This window comes from Condylura cristata, unplaced genomic scaffold, assembly GCF_000260355.1.
Source record: "Condylura cristata isolate star-nosed mole 26May11 unplaced genomic scaffold, ConCri1.0 scaffold00006, whole genome shotgun sequence".
Lineage (NCBI taxonomy): Eukaryota > Metazoa > Chordata > Mammalia > Eulipotyphla > Talpidae > Condylura > Condylura cristata.
Window position 1 is genome coordinate 1,549,358 of NW_004567107.1, and position 18,143 is coordinate 1,567,500.

The 18,143-nt window shown below is 63.5% G+C and overlaps 1 protein-coding gene across 1 annotated transcript in view; it reads left to right on the plus strand.

Moving 5' to 3' along the window:
* The first annotated feature begins 10,759 nt into the window (after positions 1–10,759).
* Positions 10,760–18,143, plus strand: part of GBGT1 (globoside alpha-1,3-N-acetylgalactosaminyltransferase 1) — a 34,575-nt gene continuing 27,191 nt past the window's right edge. Inside the window, 2 exon segments of the mRNA XM_012721193.1 lie at positions 10,760–10,810; positions 16,638–16,710. Coding sequence (XP_012576647.1) covers positions 10,798–10,810; positions 16,638–16,710 — 86 coding nt within the window. The 5' untranslated portion in view covers positions 10,760–10,797.

Here is an 18,143-nt window from a genome sequence, read left to right on the forward strand (position 1 = left end):
CGGGGTGCCCGGGACTCTTGCTGCCGAGCTGAGGCTCGCCGGGCCATGCTGGACTGGTCGGGGTGGGGGGGCGGCGCCCTGGTCCTCGTCCCCTCGGGGCTCACCGCAGCAGGGCTCCCTGTGTCAGCAGGGAGCGGCCCGGCTGGGGGCCCTGGCCCCCGCCTCCCCTGGGGGCAGGTCTTCACTACTCTGGGCACTCTGGGGGGCGGGGGCACCTTCCCAGAGCTTGGGGACTGGACTTGGCCGCGTGCCCTGGGCTGTGGTCTGGGCACCACCCAGAGGGCGGGAGGGGGACTGGCGCCCGCGGCTTGTGCAGTCTCCAGCAGGGGAGTGTGGGTGTTTCACTGACGGCGAGGGGACAGCTGACGGCTATGTGGAAGTGAGCCTTCCCCCCAGGCCGCCTCAATAAAGCTGGCGGCCCGCTGCCGCCCCATCCCTCAGGCGCAAGTGACCCGCCTGCCTCATAGACAGTGGCCAAAGGCCTGGGGTGCCGCTGAGGAGGGCACACGGTGGGGGTGGGGGCGCTTTCCGTTCCATCTGGTTGGAATCCCCCACACCCAGGAGGCCCATCGGAGGCTTTGTGCTGTCGAAGACGGCCAGGAGGGAGCCCCTGGGCTCGCCTCCAGCGCCAAGGACACGCTCGTGCAGGTGGCCCAGGCCGCCAGTGCAGGTGTCCGGCTCCTGCCCCATTCGCAGCTGTCACTCCGTGGACATCCCCCAGCTCCTCAGCCAGCGTCCTAGTAGGTGAGGCCCCAGATGTGTCTAGGACAGCGATGCTGCACGGAGGCAGCCAGTCCCGCACCCCAGAAAGCTCTCGCCCACCATGTTAGCCACTGGCTGTCCCCTGCTGTTTGCTTTTTTTAAAAGATTAACTTATGCATACGGAACTAGGACAGGCCAGAGATGCAGGGGTGAGAGGACTCACCGGAGACAGTGGGGAGCAGAACAGGCAGATCGCCGAGGCACACTGCTGAGTGGAGCAGCGGGCGGGTCAGGAGAGGGCTGCCGCGCCCTGTGGTCACCTCCGGCGGGGATCGAACTTGCACTGAAGCGGCTGTGGCCAGCGTGCAGTGCTGCGTCCTAACCCGTTGTACCACCAGGAGGGCCCACACAGCGCTTTTCACCGTGGCTCCTGAGGAGGGTGATTCTGGAGAAGGGGTGCAGTCCAGAGGCTAAGTTCTGAGAAGCACCCAGCAGGCCGTCAGTGGCCCCAGCAGTCCACTCCTGGCTGGGGGCTGTGCTAATGGCTCCGGCAGGGAAGGTCCGTGCTGGCGTGGTCCAGGGGTCACGGCCATGGGTTTGGGGGCTTACGCCGGAATGTCCACTGTGCTGGCCTGTAGTGGGGAGGGGGGCGTGTTCTCGTGAGGGCTGGAGACCACCTGTGCAGAGCTCCAGCTGCCTGCAGAGAACTGGGGTGTGCCTAGCTAGAGTTGGAAGAAGGGGTCCAGCCTAGAGCGGGGTAAGGCTGCAGGCCCCCAGCCCTGCGGGTGCCGAGCAGGCCCCAAGCAGGCCCTGCTCTCTGGGTCTTGTGCCGGTAGAGTCCTGCCAGCCGAAGACTCTTGGCCACTCCCGGGAGAGCTGCACCTTGCGCCGAGGAGCAGGTTGGCAGGGGGCACAAGGCAGAGGTGAGAGGCTCTGCTGGGACCCAGGAGCCTCACCTGAAGGTGGGGGTCAGGCGGGGCTTCTCGTAACAGCATTCAGACCCCAGCAGTCTGCTGGAAAGCTGCGGGGGGGGGGCACATCTCGGCCTCGGCTGGGAAGCGCCCGGACGCCGAGTGTGAGTGTGCGTGGGTCGGAGCTCAGCCCGGAGGTTGCAGAGGTAACCACGTTCTTGTTTGCTGGGCCGAGTTCTGGTGGACGCCGGAAGGTCGGGTAGGGGGCGGCGGGGCCACAGCTGAAGCCGCACGCGGACTGGCCTTCAGGGCCGGTCGTGTGCACGCTCAGCGGTCACACAGGCGCTCTGTCGGTGGGAGCGGAGGGAGATAAAGCTGGGCTCCAGCGGGGGTGGCCTTGGCCGCGCGGGGCAGGCCTGGCTGAAAGGGGTGGGCGTGGAGAGGACATTAAGGTGGCCGGGGCATCTGAGTTCAGTGCCGCCTGGGGCCACTGGAGGGAGGGTGGGGGCTGGGGTTCCAGTCGGACACTCGCACCGGAGCGAGCGGCTGAGGGAAGGGCCCGGTGATCAGCTTCCCGGGCTGTGGTGTGAGGCGGCGAGGCCGCGCGCGCGATGAAGCACGTTGGAGTTGCGCAACCTTCCCGCCGGGCAGGTGCAGTCCGATCTCACCAGGGGGAGGTGGTCACAGGCCTTCACCCTGCTGTCTCCTCTCGGCTGTAGCAGCCGCAACTCCGGGGCGCTGCCCGCTGCCCCCTCAGCACAGGTGTCTCCCTTTCACGCACGCACCCCGCTTCTCTGGCCCAGGCGCCCGTGAAGCCCGGGGCGGGCGCCCGCGCAGGGAGTGTGGAGGACCCAGACTGCTCGTTGCCGGCAGCAGGTTGGCCCAGGGCAGGGTTGTCGCCCCGCGGAGTGTGAGCTCAGTGGGGCAGAGCCCTGCCGCCATCTTGGAAGAAGCCCAGGCCCACGTGTGTGGAAGTTCTCTGTGCCCTCACGGGATGGAGGCCGAGGCCAGCGAGGGGCCGTCGCGAAGCCCCCGCCTGCTTCTGGCGGCTGCAGCAGGCAGGGCCCGGGCTCCCGGAGGCGTCAGCTCCGAGGACGCAGGCGGGCTGGTGGCGTGGGACGCGCCCTGGGTGCATCAGCTGCTGCCGCAGAGACTGCGGCGCGGGGGGCGGAGGCCCAGGGAAGGCAGGGCCAGGAGTGCTGCCTAGAGGCAGCGCCCAATGCCCAGCACTGGCCAGTGGGCGACTGCGGGAGGAGGCTGCAGCTCACTGGCCACCCAGCAGCCGCCGCGGCCTCAAGCCACAGGCCCGCCGGCCCCTTACCGGGAGGAGGGGTCTCGGGGCGGCCACAGCCCCGCTCTCAGGCTCCGCCGAAGACCACTGTCCTGAGGGGTGCCCGCAGGGTGGGGCCTTGGGAAAGTTCCCCACAGGCAGGTCTCGGGTGGGCGCACAGCGGCACTGGGGGAGGTGAGGCCGCGGGGAGCAGGGCAGGCGCCTCCTATTCTGGTCGCTGGGGTGCTGTCACCCCACCAGCCGCACTGGGCTTCGGGCCGGAGGGGCGCTGTGCCCGTTACTCTGAAGGACAGTGGTTGTGTTCTGTCACTCGGCGTGTTCTGCATCCGACTGGGTCGGGAAGCCCTGGCCCGTGGAGTCCGCTGAGAAGCCGGCCCTGCTGGAGAGCTCGCGGGGGACTGGCGGGGGCCCGGACTCGCCTGTTGTGTGGACATTTGCTGGGGCCGTGAAGCCGTCGGCTGGCTGCTGCGCGGCTGCGGGCCCACTGCATTTCCTGGCCCTTTGGGGCCAGCTGCAGGTGTCTGCCTAGGAGTCTGCGCGCGGGCTGCCCAGTGGATGGCACAGTTCAGATGGCCCGAATCCGGGCAGCGGGCGCCGAGTCCCCGGGGAGGCCAGAGGGCACTGAGGGCTGTGGGGTTTCTTACCGAGCTGACCGCTCTCCCGTCCACCTCGGTGTGTACTGTGACGAGCGGGAGGGGTGTCCACACAACCTGCACACAGCGACGCCAGGCGCGGCTTTAATCTGAAACCCCGGGCCGGGGAGGGGTGGGGGTGGCGCCGCCCCCTCCGGGGGACGCTTGCCGGAGGCGCAGCTGTAGAGGCCATGGCCACCCAGCACCAGGGACAGCGACCACAACCAGCAGGTTCCCCCGGGGCGAGGCGCCCCAAACCCGGCACAGCCCTGCGCCCCTCAGGCCCCTCTGGCACCAGTCTCAGCGCATGGTGCCGGCGCAAGGGACGCAGGAGGGGATGGCGCTGCCCAGGGGGATGTCCCGGCCGGCGGAAAGCCCCAGAGCCAGCCAGGAAAATAAAACAAACCAGCTCAGCCCGGTGTGTTGTGCGGGGCGCCCCAGCCGCAGGCGGGCCCAAGAGGGAGAGGAGGGGCGGCAGGGGCCCAGCCCTCCCCATACCCGCCCTGCGCTGGGGGTGTGATGGGGCTTGGCCCCAAGGGGTGGGGTGCCAGGCCCCCGCTGCTGGGGCTGGGCCATCCGGCCTTCCCCAGCTTCCTTCCTCCTACGGGAGGCAGACAGGCCCGGCTGGGGCCCGGGGGGTAAGGACATCCCTGGGCTCTGAGGCACAGCGATGCCCCTGCGGACACCACCAGGAAACCTCTCAGCCCTGAGCCGCTCCCGGAGTCAGGGCAGGCAGGGCACGTGGCTGGGCCGGAGCAAGCAGGGAGGCGTTGCTGGGACACAGGGTTTTTCCAAGTATTTTTCTGTGGATTAAAAAATTAAATCGGGGCCCTCTCTGGTGGCGCAACAGGTTAAAAGTGCAGCACTGAGAAGCTGGCCACAGCTGCTTCAGCGCAAGTTCGACCCCCAGCCAAGAAATGACCCTTCCTGGTGCAGCAGACCCCTCCCGTCTCCCTGCTGCCACCCTCAGCAGTGTGTTTCAGTGGATCCGCCTTTTCTGCTCCCCGCTCTGTCTCTGGGGAGTCCTCTCACCCCCACCCCTCTGGCCTGCACCCCAGCTCTATATGCATAAATAAATAAATCTTTAACAAATTGAATGTCCCTCCCTGGGGGCACAGGGGTTGAGTCTCAGCACTCGGAAGCTGTCTGCAGTCTGCAGCCACTCAGAGTTCCATCCCCGGCCAGGGAGGGGCCCCAGGGCACAGCAGGCCCTTCCTGTCTCCCCGCTGCTCCCTCAGCAGTGTGTTTCAGTAGATCTGCATGTTTTGCTCCCCGCTGTCTGGTCCAGGGCCAGAGGTCCGGCCAGGCAGGGACAGGCGGGTCTGTGGGTCCTCACCCTGGCTCAGGGCTGTAGCCTGGCCCGAGAGCAGCAGCAGCTGGCTCACCAAGCAGCAGATGGCCGGCGGCCTCTCGGGCTGCTCACGGCTTCTGGCTCCCGGATGGCGTCCACAGGGCGGTTCACCTGCTTGGCAAGAGCTGGCCCCTGTGGCTGGCCACAGCAGCTATCTCTGCTTCCTCGCAGGGCGATGCAGCCCCAGCCCTCACTCAGCTGAGGGGGGTGTGTCCAGGCAGGAAGCTGTCCAGGGCCACAGCTGGACATGTGTGCAGCTGAGACCAACTGTGGGCCTGAGCTCGGCCCATGGGGCGGGGGGGGGGGGTCTGCACGCGTCCATTGAAGCTGCCCCAACCCTGCCTCCATGTTCTAGGGGGTGGGTTTCATTCATTGTTTTTGTTTGTTTTTCAAAATATAATAGTTTATTTTTACATCACTTTGTACATTTTTTTAAATCTCAATTGTAGTCCCCCATCACCAAGTCACCCGTGTGCCATCACCACAGTCCCGTGCACTTCCCTTGCTCCTCTCTTTTGATCCCATTCCCCACTCCACCCCCACAAAACGTCTCTGGTACATGGCTGTTCGTTATTATTTTCTTGCCTGGTCCATTATACTCCTGCTATGAGCGAAACCATCCAGTCTTTTTTTCATTCATTTTTTTTTTTTTTTTGAAGATTGATTGATTTATGCTTACAGAACTGGGGTACAGGCCAGAGGTGTGGTGGGTGAGAGGATTCACCAGAGACAGTGGGGAGCAGAACAGGCAGATCAGCAAAGTACAATGCTGAGGGGAGCAACGGGCGGGTCAGCAGAGGTCTGCTGCACCCTGTGAGTCCCTCCCTGGCCGGGGATCAAACTCATGCTGCAGTGGCTTCGGAGCGCTCCATAATGCGGTGCTTTAACCTGCTGCGCCACCAGGGAGAGCCCCATTCTTTCTATTTTAAAGATGTATTTATGCATACAGAACTGGGGGACAGGCCTCATACGGAGGTTCCGGGGTGGTAAGAGGACTCCCCAGAGACAGTATAGGGAGCAGAACAGACAGACTGAAACACACTGCTGAGGGGGGTAGCCCGGAGACGGGTCTGCTGTGCCCTGTGGGTCACTCCCTGGCTGGGGGTCAAACTCGTGGCGCAGTGGCTGCGCCTTAACCTGTGGTGCCACCACAGGCCCCCGGGGCCTGGGATTCGATGGCACTGATTGCACTCCAGCACCAGCTCTCCATCACGGAAACTGCCCGAGGGAGGAAAGAATGGCGTTGATGTGAGCGATTCCCTCATCCCATGTCAGCGTCAGGCGAAGCTGAAGCCCCCACTAGGGCGGAAGGCCACTGGCCAGTGTCAGCATTTAGAAGCAAAACAATCAGCCTAGGTGAGAGGGGGAGGGGTCAGCCACTGTGTTGGTGACAGCAGCACCGGCAGCCAGCGCACTTGAAGGTTACTGCAGCGTGACTAGGAAGTTGCCGCGGGATCAAGGCCCAATCACGGCTGGGTCAGGTCTCGGCACTCAGGCGGTCGCTGGGCCTGAGCTGGATCCCTGCTCTGCGCCCCACCCTGTCTCTGTTGAGTCTTCTCACCCCTCACACCCCTGCACCTCTGGCCCGAGTACCCTGGCTCTATGCAAAACTGAAATCTGTAAAAGGATTTGAGACGTGACAGGATGAGTGGGCGTGGCAGGCGGCCGGTGGGTAGAGACTGACCCCTGGCGCCCCGGGGAGGCCCTGTCTCGGCCCTCCAGTCAAGGAAGCAACAAGCCACAAGCCGCGGAATGCAGCTGGGGGAGCACCCAGAGAAAAGCCAGCGGGTGTGGCGACTTCCGTCGCGAACCAAGACAAAAATGAGCGTGTCGCGTCAAGTCCAAGAGGTCGGCAGGAGAAGTGAAGTAGAAAAGGGACGGCATCAGGGTAAAGGAGACAAATTAGAAATAGGTGTACGTGCTACTAGTGAAGGAAGGAGGAACGGGGACAATAGAAAACGCAGAAATACAACGCGGGGAGCCAACCAGGAGCACGTGACGGCGATTGAAAGCCACGAGCAGCGACTGCCCGTTGGCAGCGACACTGAAATGCCGCACCCCGGGAGGGGAAGAGCCGCACGCCCGGGGCCAGACGGCGGTTAGACATGCGAGGCCGGGGCCGTCCTCGGTCACTGCAAACTCTGAAAGAACTAAGTGAAAGCCGGGGGTGCAGGACGCCACGCGCGTCTCGCCGGGCAGCCGTGGGCGGGGTGCCACCCCGCGGCCTGTGTCTGCTGTCGCGGGTCACGACGCCCAGGCTTGGGCCTGTTCCCGCTCCCGAGGAACGCCTTTGCCTCCCTCCCCACCAGGCGTCTTGTTCAGAGGGGAGGCCCTGCGTGCTCCCACGCGATGCAGCCCAGCACTGTTGCTGTGGGCTGGAGGCCACCGTCCATGCGGCATCCCGACTAGTGCCAGGGAGGCCTGCGGCCTGGGCCACGCCCTGAGGGCCCCTGGGCCTCTGAGCCCTGCAGCGCCTGTGGTCAGACAGTTTCCGCTGCTCCCGTGAGGGCCTGGGAGGGGAGTTCTGCCCCAGCCTGCTCTGGGGCCGCAGAGGAGTGGTCAGGAGGGGACAGCGCATGGCCCAGGTGGTGCTGGGAGCAGAGTCCCAGAGCGGAGCTAGAGGACAGAAGGTCCCAGAAGGACGTCTCCAAGGAAACCGGGGTTACTGATGGGTGCGAGAAGACATTTAGACCGGAGTTTCAGGGTGAATTAGTGGCTAATGCCTAGAAAACACGACATCTGAGAAAGGAGTTACAAACCCCACGTTCATCAGAATAAAGGTCTCAGTGACGGGGACCCGGAGCTGGTGGCTTGCAGAGTGCGGCTCCCCCCGGGACACGGCCCTCGCACTCCACCAGGCGCTTCCAGCCGTCGCGAGTTTGGGCTTCGTCTGCACAGGTAGGAGCGGGGAGTCCCGGCACCGGCCTTTACGTGTTCTGGGGAGCTTCCGGCCCAAGGCCCCTTCTGGGACGCCGAGCCCCGTGTGGGAGGCACCTGGGCTCAGCTGCCGGGGCCGGGTTGCCGGGCCTGGCCGGTCATGGGTGAGAGGCTGGTCACAGCAGAGCGCGGGCCCTGCCCGCGACGGCTCTGCGCCCGGTCCCGGGACGCGCCACAGCACGTCGCACCATGAGAGGCGTGTGCAGTCGTGTTCGAGGGGTGGACTGGGGAGCTGGAAGAGGCGGACATTGTGGCAGTGACAGAGACTGTGACCGCCGACAGAAACGGGGCGGCGCAGAGCTACCCGTCGGGTGGGTGCGGACGGCGCCGAGGGGCGAGGGGGACGGTGCACACTGACCCGCGCCCCTCCAGGGCCTCGCCGGCACCGTGGGGGCGGGGTGCACGCTGGGGAGACGCGCTGAACACCCCCGGCAGGACAGCTGCCGCTGCTTGGAGGGCGTGGGGGCCCGGGCGGAGGGGGCTGGTGCCTGCGGCTCTTTACCACTGAGCAGTGCAGGTGGCAGCGTGGCAGCGGGGATGAAAGGCTCGCTGGGAGGTGACAAGGCAGGGAGCCCCGGGGTCCCCGTGAGGTCGGGCGGCCGTCCTGCTGGGCACAAGGAGAAGAAGCTGGGGAGGGCTAGTGGGGACGGAGACCGAGCCGCCCCAGTCTGCATCCATGGGGCAGTCTCCCGGGTGGGGACTGTTTGGGCCCCAGACTAATGGGGCGGGTGAGAAGGTGGCCTGGTCTCAGGGCAGGGCCTATGGGGAGGGCGCCGCGACCGGTGTGTCTCCCTGATGCCCACCACCCGGGACCACTGTCACTGCCCGTGTGATGAGTGGACACCTGGGGTCAGTGCTCAGGGCACACGGGGAGCTGGGCCGAGGCCCTGATGCAGGCCTGGGTGTCGGCTGGGCGCAGAGCAGTGCTGAGGGTGAGGCCAGAGCCTGGCTGAAGACAGCCTGGGTGGCGCGAGGGGCGCGGAGGCAGATGTGTGTGTCTGGGGTGTCTGCGCGCTTGCACTGCCCTCTGGCCCCAGCGTAAGCACGGGAGTGGTGACCATGCAGGGCTGGGGAGGGCACCCCACTGTGGGCCACCTGGGCAGATAAGACTCCCGGGAGGCGGGAGCAGCCGGCCCACACAGCGGGCATGAGATCAAGGCCAAGGCCTGCTGCTGTGCGTTGGGTATGGAATGACCTTGCAGGGGAGGGGGAGGAAGGTGTGGGTGGGAGGACCCCAGAAGCACCTGGGGTGGGGCCCTGTAGGTGGGGCAGGATGGCAGGAAGACAGGAGTGGCTCTCTCCAGAAAAGCAGATGGGAGACAGTTTGAGGCCAGGAGAGCTGCGAGGTGGTGATGCCCGCCCGGAGGGCTCTGTGCCAGCTGGCGGGGTTTTGACGGGGCTTGTGGGACGTACAGCCGTGGGCCTGGCCCTTCTGAGCCGCCCCCTTGCTGCTCTGCCCCTCTGCCTGCCTGCAGCCCCCTCGCCGTGGGCTGGATCCTAGCCCTCGGGCCCCGCTGTGGCCGGTCCAGTCTGTTTCCGGCCCATGGGCATCCAAGCAGGTGTTGCCACTGGGCACCCCGCCATCTTGGCCTCAGCAAGAATGGAGACCCGCCCTCCTACACACCCAGGTGCCTTAAAGTCCAAGATTCTTCTCACCCTCCCTTACAAACCCAGACTTGGAGATTAGGGGTGGGGAACAGGAAATTTCTTTTGTTTGTCCATCAAGAGCCAGCAGCAGGAAGTGCTGCAGGGCGGACCTGAAGCCCCTCATCAGGCTGAAGGCGCTTATGTTCATCTTTCCAAGCGTGAGATCCCTGGACCCCGGGGGCGGGCAGCAGATGCCGTCATCACCCCGAAAGTCTGATACCCACTCAGCAGCCCCTCCACCCCGCGCCCGGCACTGGTCTGCCACCGTCTCTGCCGTTGGCCTGTCCTGGTCACCCCCCCGCACACTGGTGGCCTCTGCGTCCGGGCTCTTTCATGAGTAACATGCTTTTTTTTTAGATTTTTTATTTATGCACACAAAAGCTGGGACACAGGCCAGAGGTGTGGGGGTGAGAGGACTCCCAGAGACAGAGCGGGGAGCAGAGCAGGAAGATCCATGAAACCACTGCTGAGGGGGCAGCGGGGAGACGGGCCTGCTGCGCCCGGGGTCCCTCCCTGGCGGGCATCGACTGTGCCACTGACTGTGGCACCTCACAGCGCTGCACTTTAACACGCTGCGTCACCAGGGAGGCCAAACCACACATTTTTCACTCAGCGTTTCCTGCTGCTCTTGGGCCCCTTCCAGGGCCTCCTGCGGGCCTGTTCTGGGCGGCAGGACCCCGGTGGCTGGCACGGAGCAGCCCAGGGAGGCGAGGCGGGAAGGTCTGGACCCGCCTGGCCTGCCCCCTTCCCCTGCCCCAGCCTGCCCGGGGACCCCTGCACGGGCTGCCCCTGCCTCTCCCAGCCTCCTAGGCCGGTGTGGGATTCCTGCCTGGGGCCCCTACACCCTGCACCCCAGAATGACCTCCCTTCAAGACGCAACTCGGGGCCTCTCACGGGTCTTTCTGTTCATCTTCACTGCAGGCTGCCCGCCCCCTGGGCACAGGGAGGGTCCTCTGCAGACCCCGATCCTCCCGGAAGCGTCCAGCGAGGGGCGGCGGCGGTGGGCAGGCGTTTGCGAATAGCAGGTCCGCGTGGAGAGACAGGTGAGGAGGGCAGGGAGCTGGTCGGGTCCAGCCCACCAGAGAGGTGACCCTGGGCCCAGGACCTTGCTGGGAGAGCTGACGTCCCACAGGGCAGGAGCGTGGCACACCTGGCTGCTCCCCTCCCCAGCCCCACGGGGGCCAATCAGAACTGCGGGCTCTGCCAACCGGGAACGGGGCGGGCTCTGCCCTCCGGTCTGCTCAGCACTAGGCTGGGCGCCCCAGGCTTCCGTTTGGCTGCTCTCCCGGCCCGGCCCCAGCTCTGGTCTGCAGGTCCTCGGGTATCATGGGGCCCGCAGGTGAGTGGGCAGGGACGAGGCTCCGGGACGGGGCTGTGGGGGCTCACAGACTCGCCAGAACCCCAGTCCCCAGCCCTGGTGGGCAGGCGGGCGGGAGCTGGTCTGTGGGGGGCAGAGGCTTTAGGTGCGGTGCGGGCAGTGTGCCACAGGGCACAGACAGGTGAGCTGGGCCGCGGCCCTGAGGCCGGCCCTCGGGGCAGTCCTGACCTGACGTCCCCCCAGGTGTCGAGCCTCCGCTCCTCCCCGGGCCAGCACGGAGCTCTGGTCACCCGGGTCTCTGTTGGGCAGTCGACCTGGTGTGTGTGGGGCAAGGAGGTGCTGCTGGGACAGGAGGGCAGGGAGGGGAGGAGGAAATAGGTCCAAGCGGGCCACGGGCCTGCCCGCTGACGCTGCCCCTCCCCTCCCTGAGGTGGTCCCCGCACAGCGCCTGGGAGTGGCTGTGGAGGCCCCTCCACCTCCGGAGCAGCCCCCGGAGGCTGCAGGTGGCGCGACAGGCTCTGAGGGCCGTGGGCCCCCGCCAGGACTCGGGCAGCACTAACGGAGCAGTGTGGTCCGCACCCCAGGCAAGGCAGGGTCCCTCCCACCCCACTTTTTGGCCCCTCCTGAGCGCACTCCAGGCAGCAGGCCCGGGACTGGTCATCACCCTCGTCTCGGCCCCTTGCCAGCCCTGCGTGTGCATCTCGCACCAGGTGTCTGGTGGACGGAGGCTCCAAGGACCCTGCGGTGGCTCCCCCAGGACCGAGGCCCTGGGCTCTGGCTCCTGACCCTGGGGGACAGGAGGGTCCTGGGTCTCTGGGCCCTGGGGCAGGAGGTCGTGGCCCTGGGAGGAAGCTGGGCCCGGGAGGCCCCGCAGCCCCGCTGCCCGCTCCTGAGCCAGAGTCCTGGGGGGCGTGAGGTCGGCTCTGCTGCCCCTCAGGACCCACAGTCCTCTTGCCACCTGCACGGGGAGCCGCCAGCTGCCCGGAGAGCCCAGGACGTCCTGGGAGGGAAGGGCGGAGTTTGCGACTTGGGGGATCAGTCCACGTGCTTCTAATTTTTTTTTAGAAAATCTATTCATACACATAAGAACTGGGGTGCAGGCCAGAGGTGCAGGCAGAGAGGACCCCCAGAGACAGCGGGAGGCAGACCGGCGGATCCAGTGAGATGCACCGCTCTGGGGGCAGCGGGCACAGGAGGGGTCTGCTGTGCCTGGTCGCCACCCCCGCTGGGGCCTGGCCTTGTCTGCAGCAGCTGCCAGGGCTTCCTAGCTGTGCCCCCAGCCCCCAGAATTCCAGGGCCTCCCCACATTCTTGCCTGGAGGGCCCTGGAGGCTGGACAGGGCTCCCAAGGAAGTGCCCCAGGCAAGCTGCAGGGCGCTGGCCTGTGCCGGAGGCGAGGCGGCTGAAGCAGAGAGGCCAGGTGTGGTGGGTGCTGGGAAGCGCCGCGCCCCCAGAATTCCAGGGCCCACGCGGCCCAAGAAACAGCGAGCAGTGTCTTGGGAGGTGCTGGGAGGGAACAGAACCCCGAATGTGCGCCCAGACTTGGGGGCTTGGGGCAGGGGTTAGAGCGCAGCACTGTGGAGCTGTCCACAGCCGCTGCAGCATGAGCTCCATCCCCGGCCAGGAGCGACCTGACCCCAGCGCAGGCAGCAGACCACTCCTGTCTCCCTGCTGCCCCAGCAGTGGACTTGGTCAGTCTGCCGGTTCTAGTCCCCACTCTGTCTCTGGTGAACCCCACACCTCTGGCCTGTACCCCGTTCTGTGTGCATAAATAAATAAATTACACTTTACAAAAGACTTGGGGCTCCTGTTCCCCGGGAGGTGGTGGCGGTCTGCCCCAAGGGGAAGGGTGGGGCACCTCAGCTTGGAGTCCTGCCGGAAGAAGCTGTGACAGCCTTTGTGAAGGTCAGAGGCCCAGTAAGGCGGCCCCAGACGGCTCAGGCCTGTCGGGACTCAGCTCGCAGTCCTGGGCCGGCCGGGCAGGAGGCGCGCAGGGGGCAGCTGGGCCCGGCCACCTGGCCACCGCTCGGGAGCTGGGGCGACCCAGGCCGTCCCCGCTGCCTGGTGCTGAGTCAGCCGCCTCTCCTGCCTCTGTGCCTGCCCCGAAAGGCCCCCCCCCGGGCTGGCCTAGTGCCCAGCAGGTATCCCAGGGACGTCGCTCAGGCAGTCAGACGCGGGGTCTGGGCCTCGCCGTAGCTTCCTTAACTAGCGGCCAAGGAGTGAAGTCCTCACGGTGTTTGATCTAGCCGGAGCCAGCAGGGGCAGGGAGCTGCAGCAGAGGCAATTAGCGCAGCCAGTGGCCTCGCTGTGGGAACCAGGATCCTGCCAGGTGCGGCCTGCGGGGCCCCAAAGGCGCTGACCGGCCCGCGGGGTCCCATCTGGCAGGAAAGCCCTCTGGGTCCCCTTCGTGCCGGGGCGCCACCCACGTTCCCCTGGGGAGGGCGGTGACCCCCAACCCTGGACTCTGCTCTTCCCAGGCGCTTCCAGGCTGGGCCCTTCCCTGGCTCCTCCCGACTGCGCGCTGTTTCCGAAGCAGCCTAGGGGGGTGTGTGGTGGGTGTGGGTGTTGTGCCCACGTGTGCGGCTCGCGGGCCGCCCCCTTAGCCTTCCCTGCAGTTTGTGGGCTGATGGTGCCACGCGGAGAGCGAGATGGAGACTGTAGACACAGGCCCCAGGTCCCACCAAAGCGGCACTCTGGTGCCCAGCCACAGACTGGGCAGCTGGTGGACAGGCCTGGCAGCCAGCACAACCCTCAGTGTGGCCAGGGCTGTGGACTTTGGGTCCCAGGTGGCCTACCTTGCCCGCTGGGCTGGGTGCCCAGGAACCCCCACAGCTGGCCAGAACATGGCTTCAGTCATACCCCCGGCTCAGGCCCCGGGGTGCCCTTGGGTCCCTCACAGGAACAGGACCTGTCCCGTGACCAGCTGACCTCGCTTTGGGGCGCCACACCGTGTTTCCTTCCTGTGTGGGCGGGTAGCTGCATTCCCGCTAGTCAGTCACCTGGGCTGGCTGGCCCGGACTTGGTGACCAGGCTCTGCCGACGAGGCTGTGAGCACGGCTGCGCTGCTCTCAGCTCTGTTGGTGCACCAAAGCGAAATGACTGGATTGTGCAATGTCGCTTTTAGAGCTGTATTTCTCTATGCACACAAAAACTGGGGCACAGGCCAGAGGTGGGGGTGAGAGGATTCCCCAGAGACAGCGTGGGGAGCAGAGCAGGCGGATCTGCTGAGACACTGCTGAGGGGTCTGCGGCCCTGGGGGCCGCTCCCTGGCCGGGGAGCGAGCTCATGCTGCAGTGGCGCGGAGCATCACAGTGTTGTGCCCTGCCCCGCTCACCCCCAGGGAGGCCCCAGTTTTGCGAATTTAAGGTACCTGCGTAAAGGCAGCGTCTTCCTCTTCAAACCAAGATTTGTAGTTTCCCTGGACGGGTCTGCTTTCCTGCCTGGCCGAGACACCACGCGGGGCGCCCGAGCCTCTGGCCCCCTTGAGCCCTGGCTCTCGCACTTGACCACTGGGCGCTTGGCCACTGGTGCACATGCTGCTCCGGCCCTTCCTGGAGATGCGTGCTGGGCCCTGGTGAGCTGTCCTGCAGCACCTCCAAGCTTGTCCGGTGCTGGGGACGCCTCACAGGCCTAGCTCCACCCGAGAAACAGTGTGGGCGGTGCGGCAGAAGGCCGGCGGTCCCCAGAATCGGGGGCGGGTCGGACCTGCGAGCCGCACATGCTGGGCGCGCTGTGCCTAGGCGAGCTCCCACGTGCCGCCCCGGCATCATGCGTGGGCGACAGTTGCTCCCACATCTCCAGCGGCGTGCAGGCGCGACGCTGCGGGGCAAGTCTTTGAAGGTGGAGAACATTCCAGCAGCGCAGACTGTTTCCGGTTGCTTTGGTGGCGTTTGTCGTAATAGCGCTGGGACTCGGCTGTCACCGCAGGTGCTTCTTGCTAGATGTGGCTTTGGTTTGGAATCACACATCTTTCTTGGAAAAGTTGCTATCGGGTAATTTGACCATCCTTGTACACGCTGGGAAAAAACTGTCCGAGGCTTTATCCCTCCATACCGGGTGGCGGGAAGAAAAGGGAGGCACCCAGCTGGTGGTATTCTTTTCCTATAAATTCATCAGTCTTAGAGAACTTGGTTTTGATCCTTTGAGCCCTTGAGGTTCTGACTTCTGCAGGGTGTCCGGACACGCCTGGAGTCCAGACTGTCCCCGCTCAGGTCTGCTGCCTGTCTCTGGGGAGTAGCAGAGTCCCTTTCGCTGGTGTCCTGGGCGCAGGTGTGTGCGGGGACGCCGGCTTCCGTGCACACTCGCTAATGAAAGGGAGTTTTGTTTTGAAAAGCAGATCCGCATTCTTCTTTCCAATCTAGGCGCATTTTACTTCCTTTTTCAAAAGGAACTTTAGAAGGTAAACTGGATATATAACAAACTTTGCATTTATTTAAAGTGAAGAATATTGCACCTTCGGTATGTGTACACCTGTGAAACCCAACGTACAATGTGAACACATACCTGTCACCCCCAAAGAGTCCTGTGCTCGTTCGCAGTCCCCCTTAGATGCCTACCTCATCCCAGACAGCACTTCTGCTTTTCTTTTCTTTTTTAAAGATTTATTTATGTGTGCATACAGAAACGGGGTTCAGCCAGAGGTGCAGGGGTGGCGAGAGGATTCACTAGAAACAGAGCGGGGAGCAGAACAGGCCGACTGACGAAGTCCACTGCTGAGGGGGGCAGGAGGGGGCTGCCGCGCCCTGTGGGTCGCCTCCGGGGCGGGCTCGAAACTTGCTGAGCTTTGCAGTCAGCGCTCCACCCCGCTGCGCCACCGGGGGCGGGGGGGGGGGGGGGGCACTGCAGCCTTCCAACCACAGGCTGGTCTGCATATTCTAGAGTAACTCTGGAACCACGCGGGAAGTGTAAGATTCACTTTGCTCTGGGTATTTTCATCCCATCTAGTTTATTTTAAACTACGGTGCTAAGCTTAGCTGATGTCGCTCGTGGACACGAGACTGACGGGAGAAGGCTCGGGTAGGGCCACACCCGTGCGCCTGGACGCCCTGTATGAAGCGGAGCCCGCCCTGGAGATGCCTGAAAGAGGAAGTTCAGACAGGCGGCGCAGCGCTGTCAGACTCACCACAGTGCCAGAAATGCAGTTGGCAGTCACGCTTGGTTTTGTTACAGGGCGGTTGAGGGGCACCCCAGAGCCCCCGAAATGCCCGATAAGTAGGTTTTGACATCTGCTATATAAAGGAAAGGTATATTCGAGAGCATAAGACCTTTTTTTAAAAAAAAAAATCATTTTTTTTTTTATGCACACAGAACTGGGGTGCAGGCCAGAGGTGCAGGGAGTGAAAGGATTCTCCAGAGACAGTGGGCAGCAGAGCAGACGGATCCACTGAAGCCCCCTGCTGAGGGGAGCAGCGGGGAAACAGGAGAGGTCTGCTGCGCCCTGGGGTCCCTCCCTGGGCGGGGATCTGACTGGAGCTGGTGCGGCCGTGGCTGCGGCCGGCTTTCAGTGCTGTGCTTAACCTGTTGCGCCACCAGGGAGGGCCTAGAGCCTAAGGCCTTTCACTGAAAGGAACGTTGGCAGCAAAGAAAAGACAAAGAATGAAGTTTCCAAATCTGGTGCCCGAAGTCACCACCCGCTTGCCTGGCCAGCCGGGCCGGCCGGGCCGGCCCCTGAGCCGCAGGTGAGGCCGCGCGCTGAGGCTCTGCTCCAGGAGCGGGGCCACCTGCCTTCTCTGGTGGCACAAGGGCAGGAGGGTCCCCCAGAGTGGGCAGGAGGCCGTCCCCTGCCAGGCTCCGACTTCGGCCTTGGCCAGGCGTCTCAGGCCCAAGTAACCCAGACTTTGTCTCTGCAGACTTCTGGGGGAAGAGCAGGAAGTCCTGGCTCTGCCTGGCCCTCATCTTTGCTGCGTCTCTGGTTTTCTACAGGTGAGGAGCAGCCCTGGGGCCTGGGCAAGTCATGATGTTATGAAAAAGCCAGTTTAGTTTTTATTTTTAACCCACAATGATCCAGGGGAAGGTGGGGCCGACTGCAAATAAGGAAAGGGGGTTCCAGACTGCACTTTGCTCTCTGATGCTTCGTGGCCCTTTGTAGGGATCAGACACTCCTCGAGGGTGAGTGTGACTGATGGGGGTTCCTCCAGCTTCCGCCACGTGGCCCCCCAGGAACACCAGTGACGGGGGCACCCCACTAGATCTCTTCCTTTAAATGAAAATCAGAAAGTTTAAAGATGATTCCGACGTTCAAAGAGAGGTTTAAGCGTCTCTTTACGGGCTCCCTGGCGGACTGGGGTTGACGTCCAGCTGTCACCGCCGCAGTGAGTGTGGACATGTGTCGAGCTTGTGGCCGAGGAGCTGAAACCTTTCAAGTTGACTCTAGCTTCTTAAGCAAATGCAATTTTCAACCGCTGCATTTGTTTTAAAGCATATACTGGGGGGCCTTGTTGGGGACCGGCCCCGATCACGGATTATTGGGGGGCAAAACAGGCAGCGTCCAAAGGAGGAAGCAGTGTCGGCAAGTGGAGATTCCTAAGGGGAGGAAGGGGAGTGGGCGCGAGAAAGACAGGGGAGGCGGAGTTGGGTACAAGTCTTCCTGCTCATCTTTTTGCAGGTCTTTATTTGTACTGTTTAGCAAGAGTTAGTTACAATAATGCATCAGTGAGTTAGTAAGAAATCAGCATAAAGTTCTCAAGGAGGAGGGGAGCAGTGCACCCTCTTCCTGCCACTTTGGGGCCTTCTAGACTGTCGTATTTGTGATCACTTTCATGTGTACGGATGTTCAGCTGTGACTGCAAAGGGTCAGGGACCTGGGAGAGGATGAGCCGTTAGCAAGGGATTTGGGGTCCCGGGGAAGGAATAAATTGTGCTGGCAGAGTCATCAGTGATAGTCTAAAGAAAAGCTAATGGCTGACTTAAGGCTAGCAGAGAGAAGCTAGTGTTTGTTTTAGGAAAGGTTAATGAAGACGAGCAGAGAGTAGTTAGTGATTGTTTAAGGAAAGAGTAAACTAAGAGCAAGTCACATGGTCATACATGAAGCGAAAGCTGTGTCGATAATGTTAGGACATTGCCATGAGTCCTTATGCCCTGGGAGTTGTCTAAGATTCACTTTTTGTTTCAGAAGACCAAGGGAGCTTTCCAGGAGTCTTGATGCTCGGGAATGCTCCGGGGATGCTCCGGGGTCTTCTCTCTCCAGGAGCTGGCCTTTTGTTTTCAGTCAAGGGAATTTCCTGCCCTGGAGCAGCTCAGCTTGTACTTTGCCCAGGCCAGGCAGCCAATTTAGAGCTAAGGCAACCCAGTTACAAACGGAGGTTGCCACAATATTTTTGATATTATGATTATCCAAAAAAAGGGAGTCATAACAT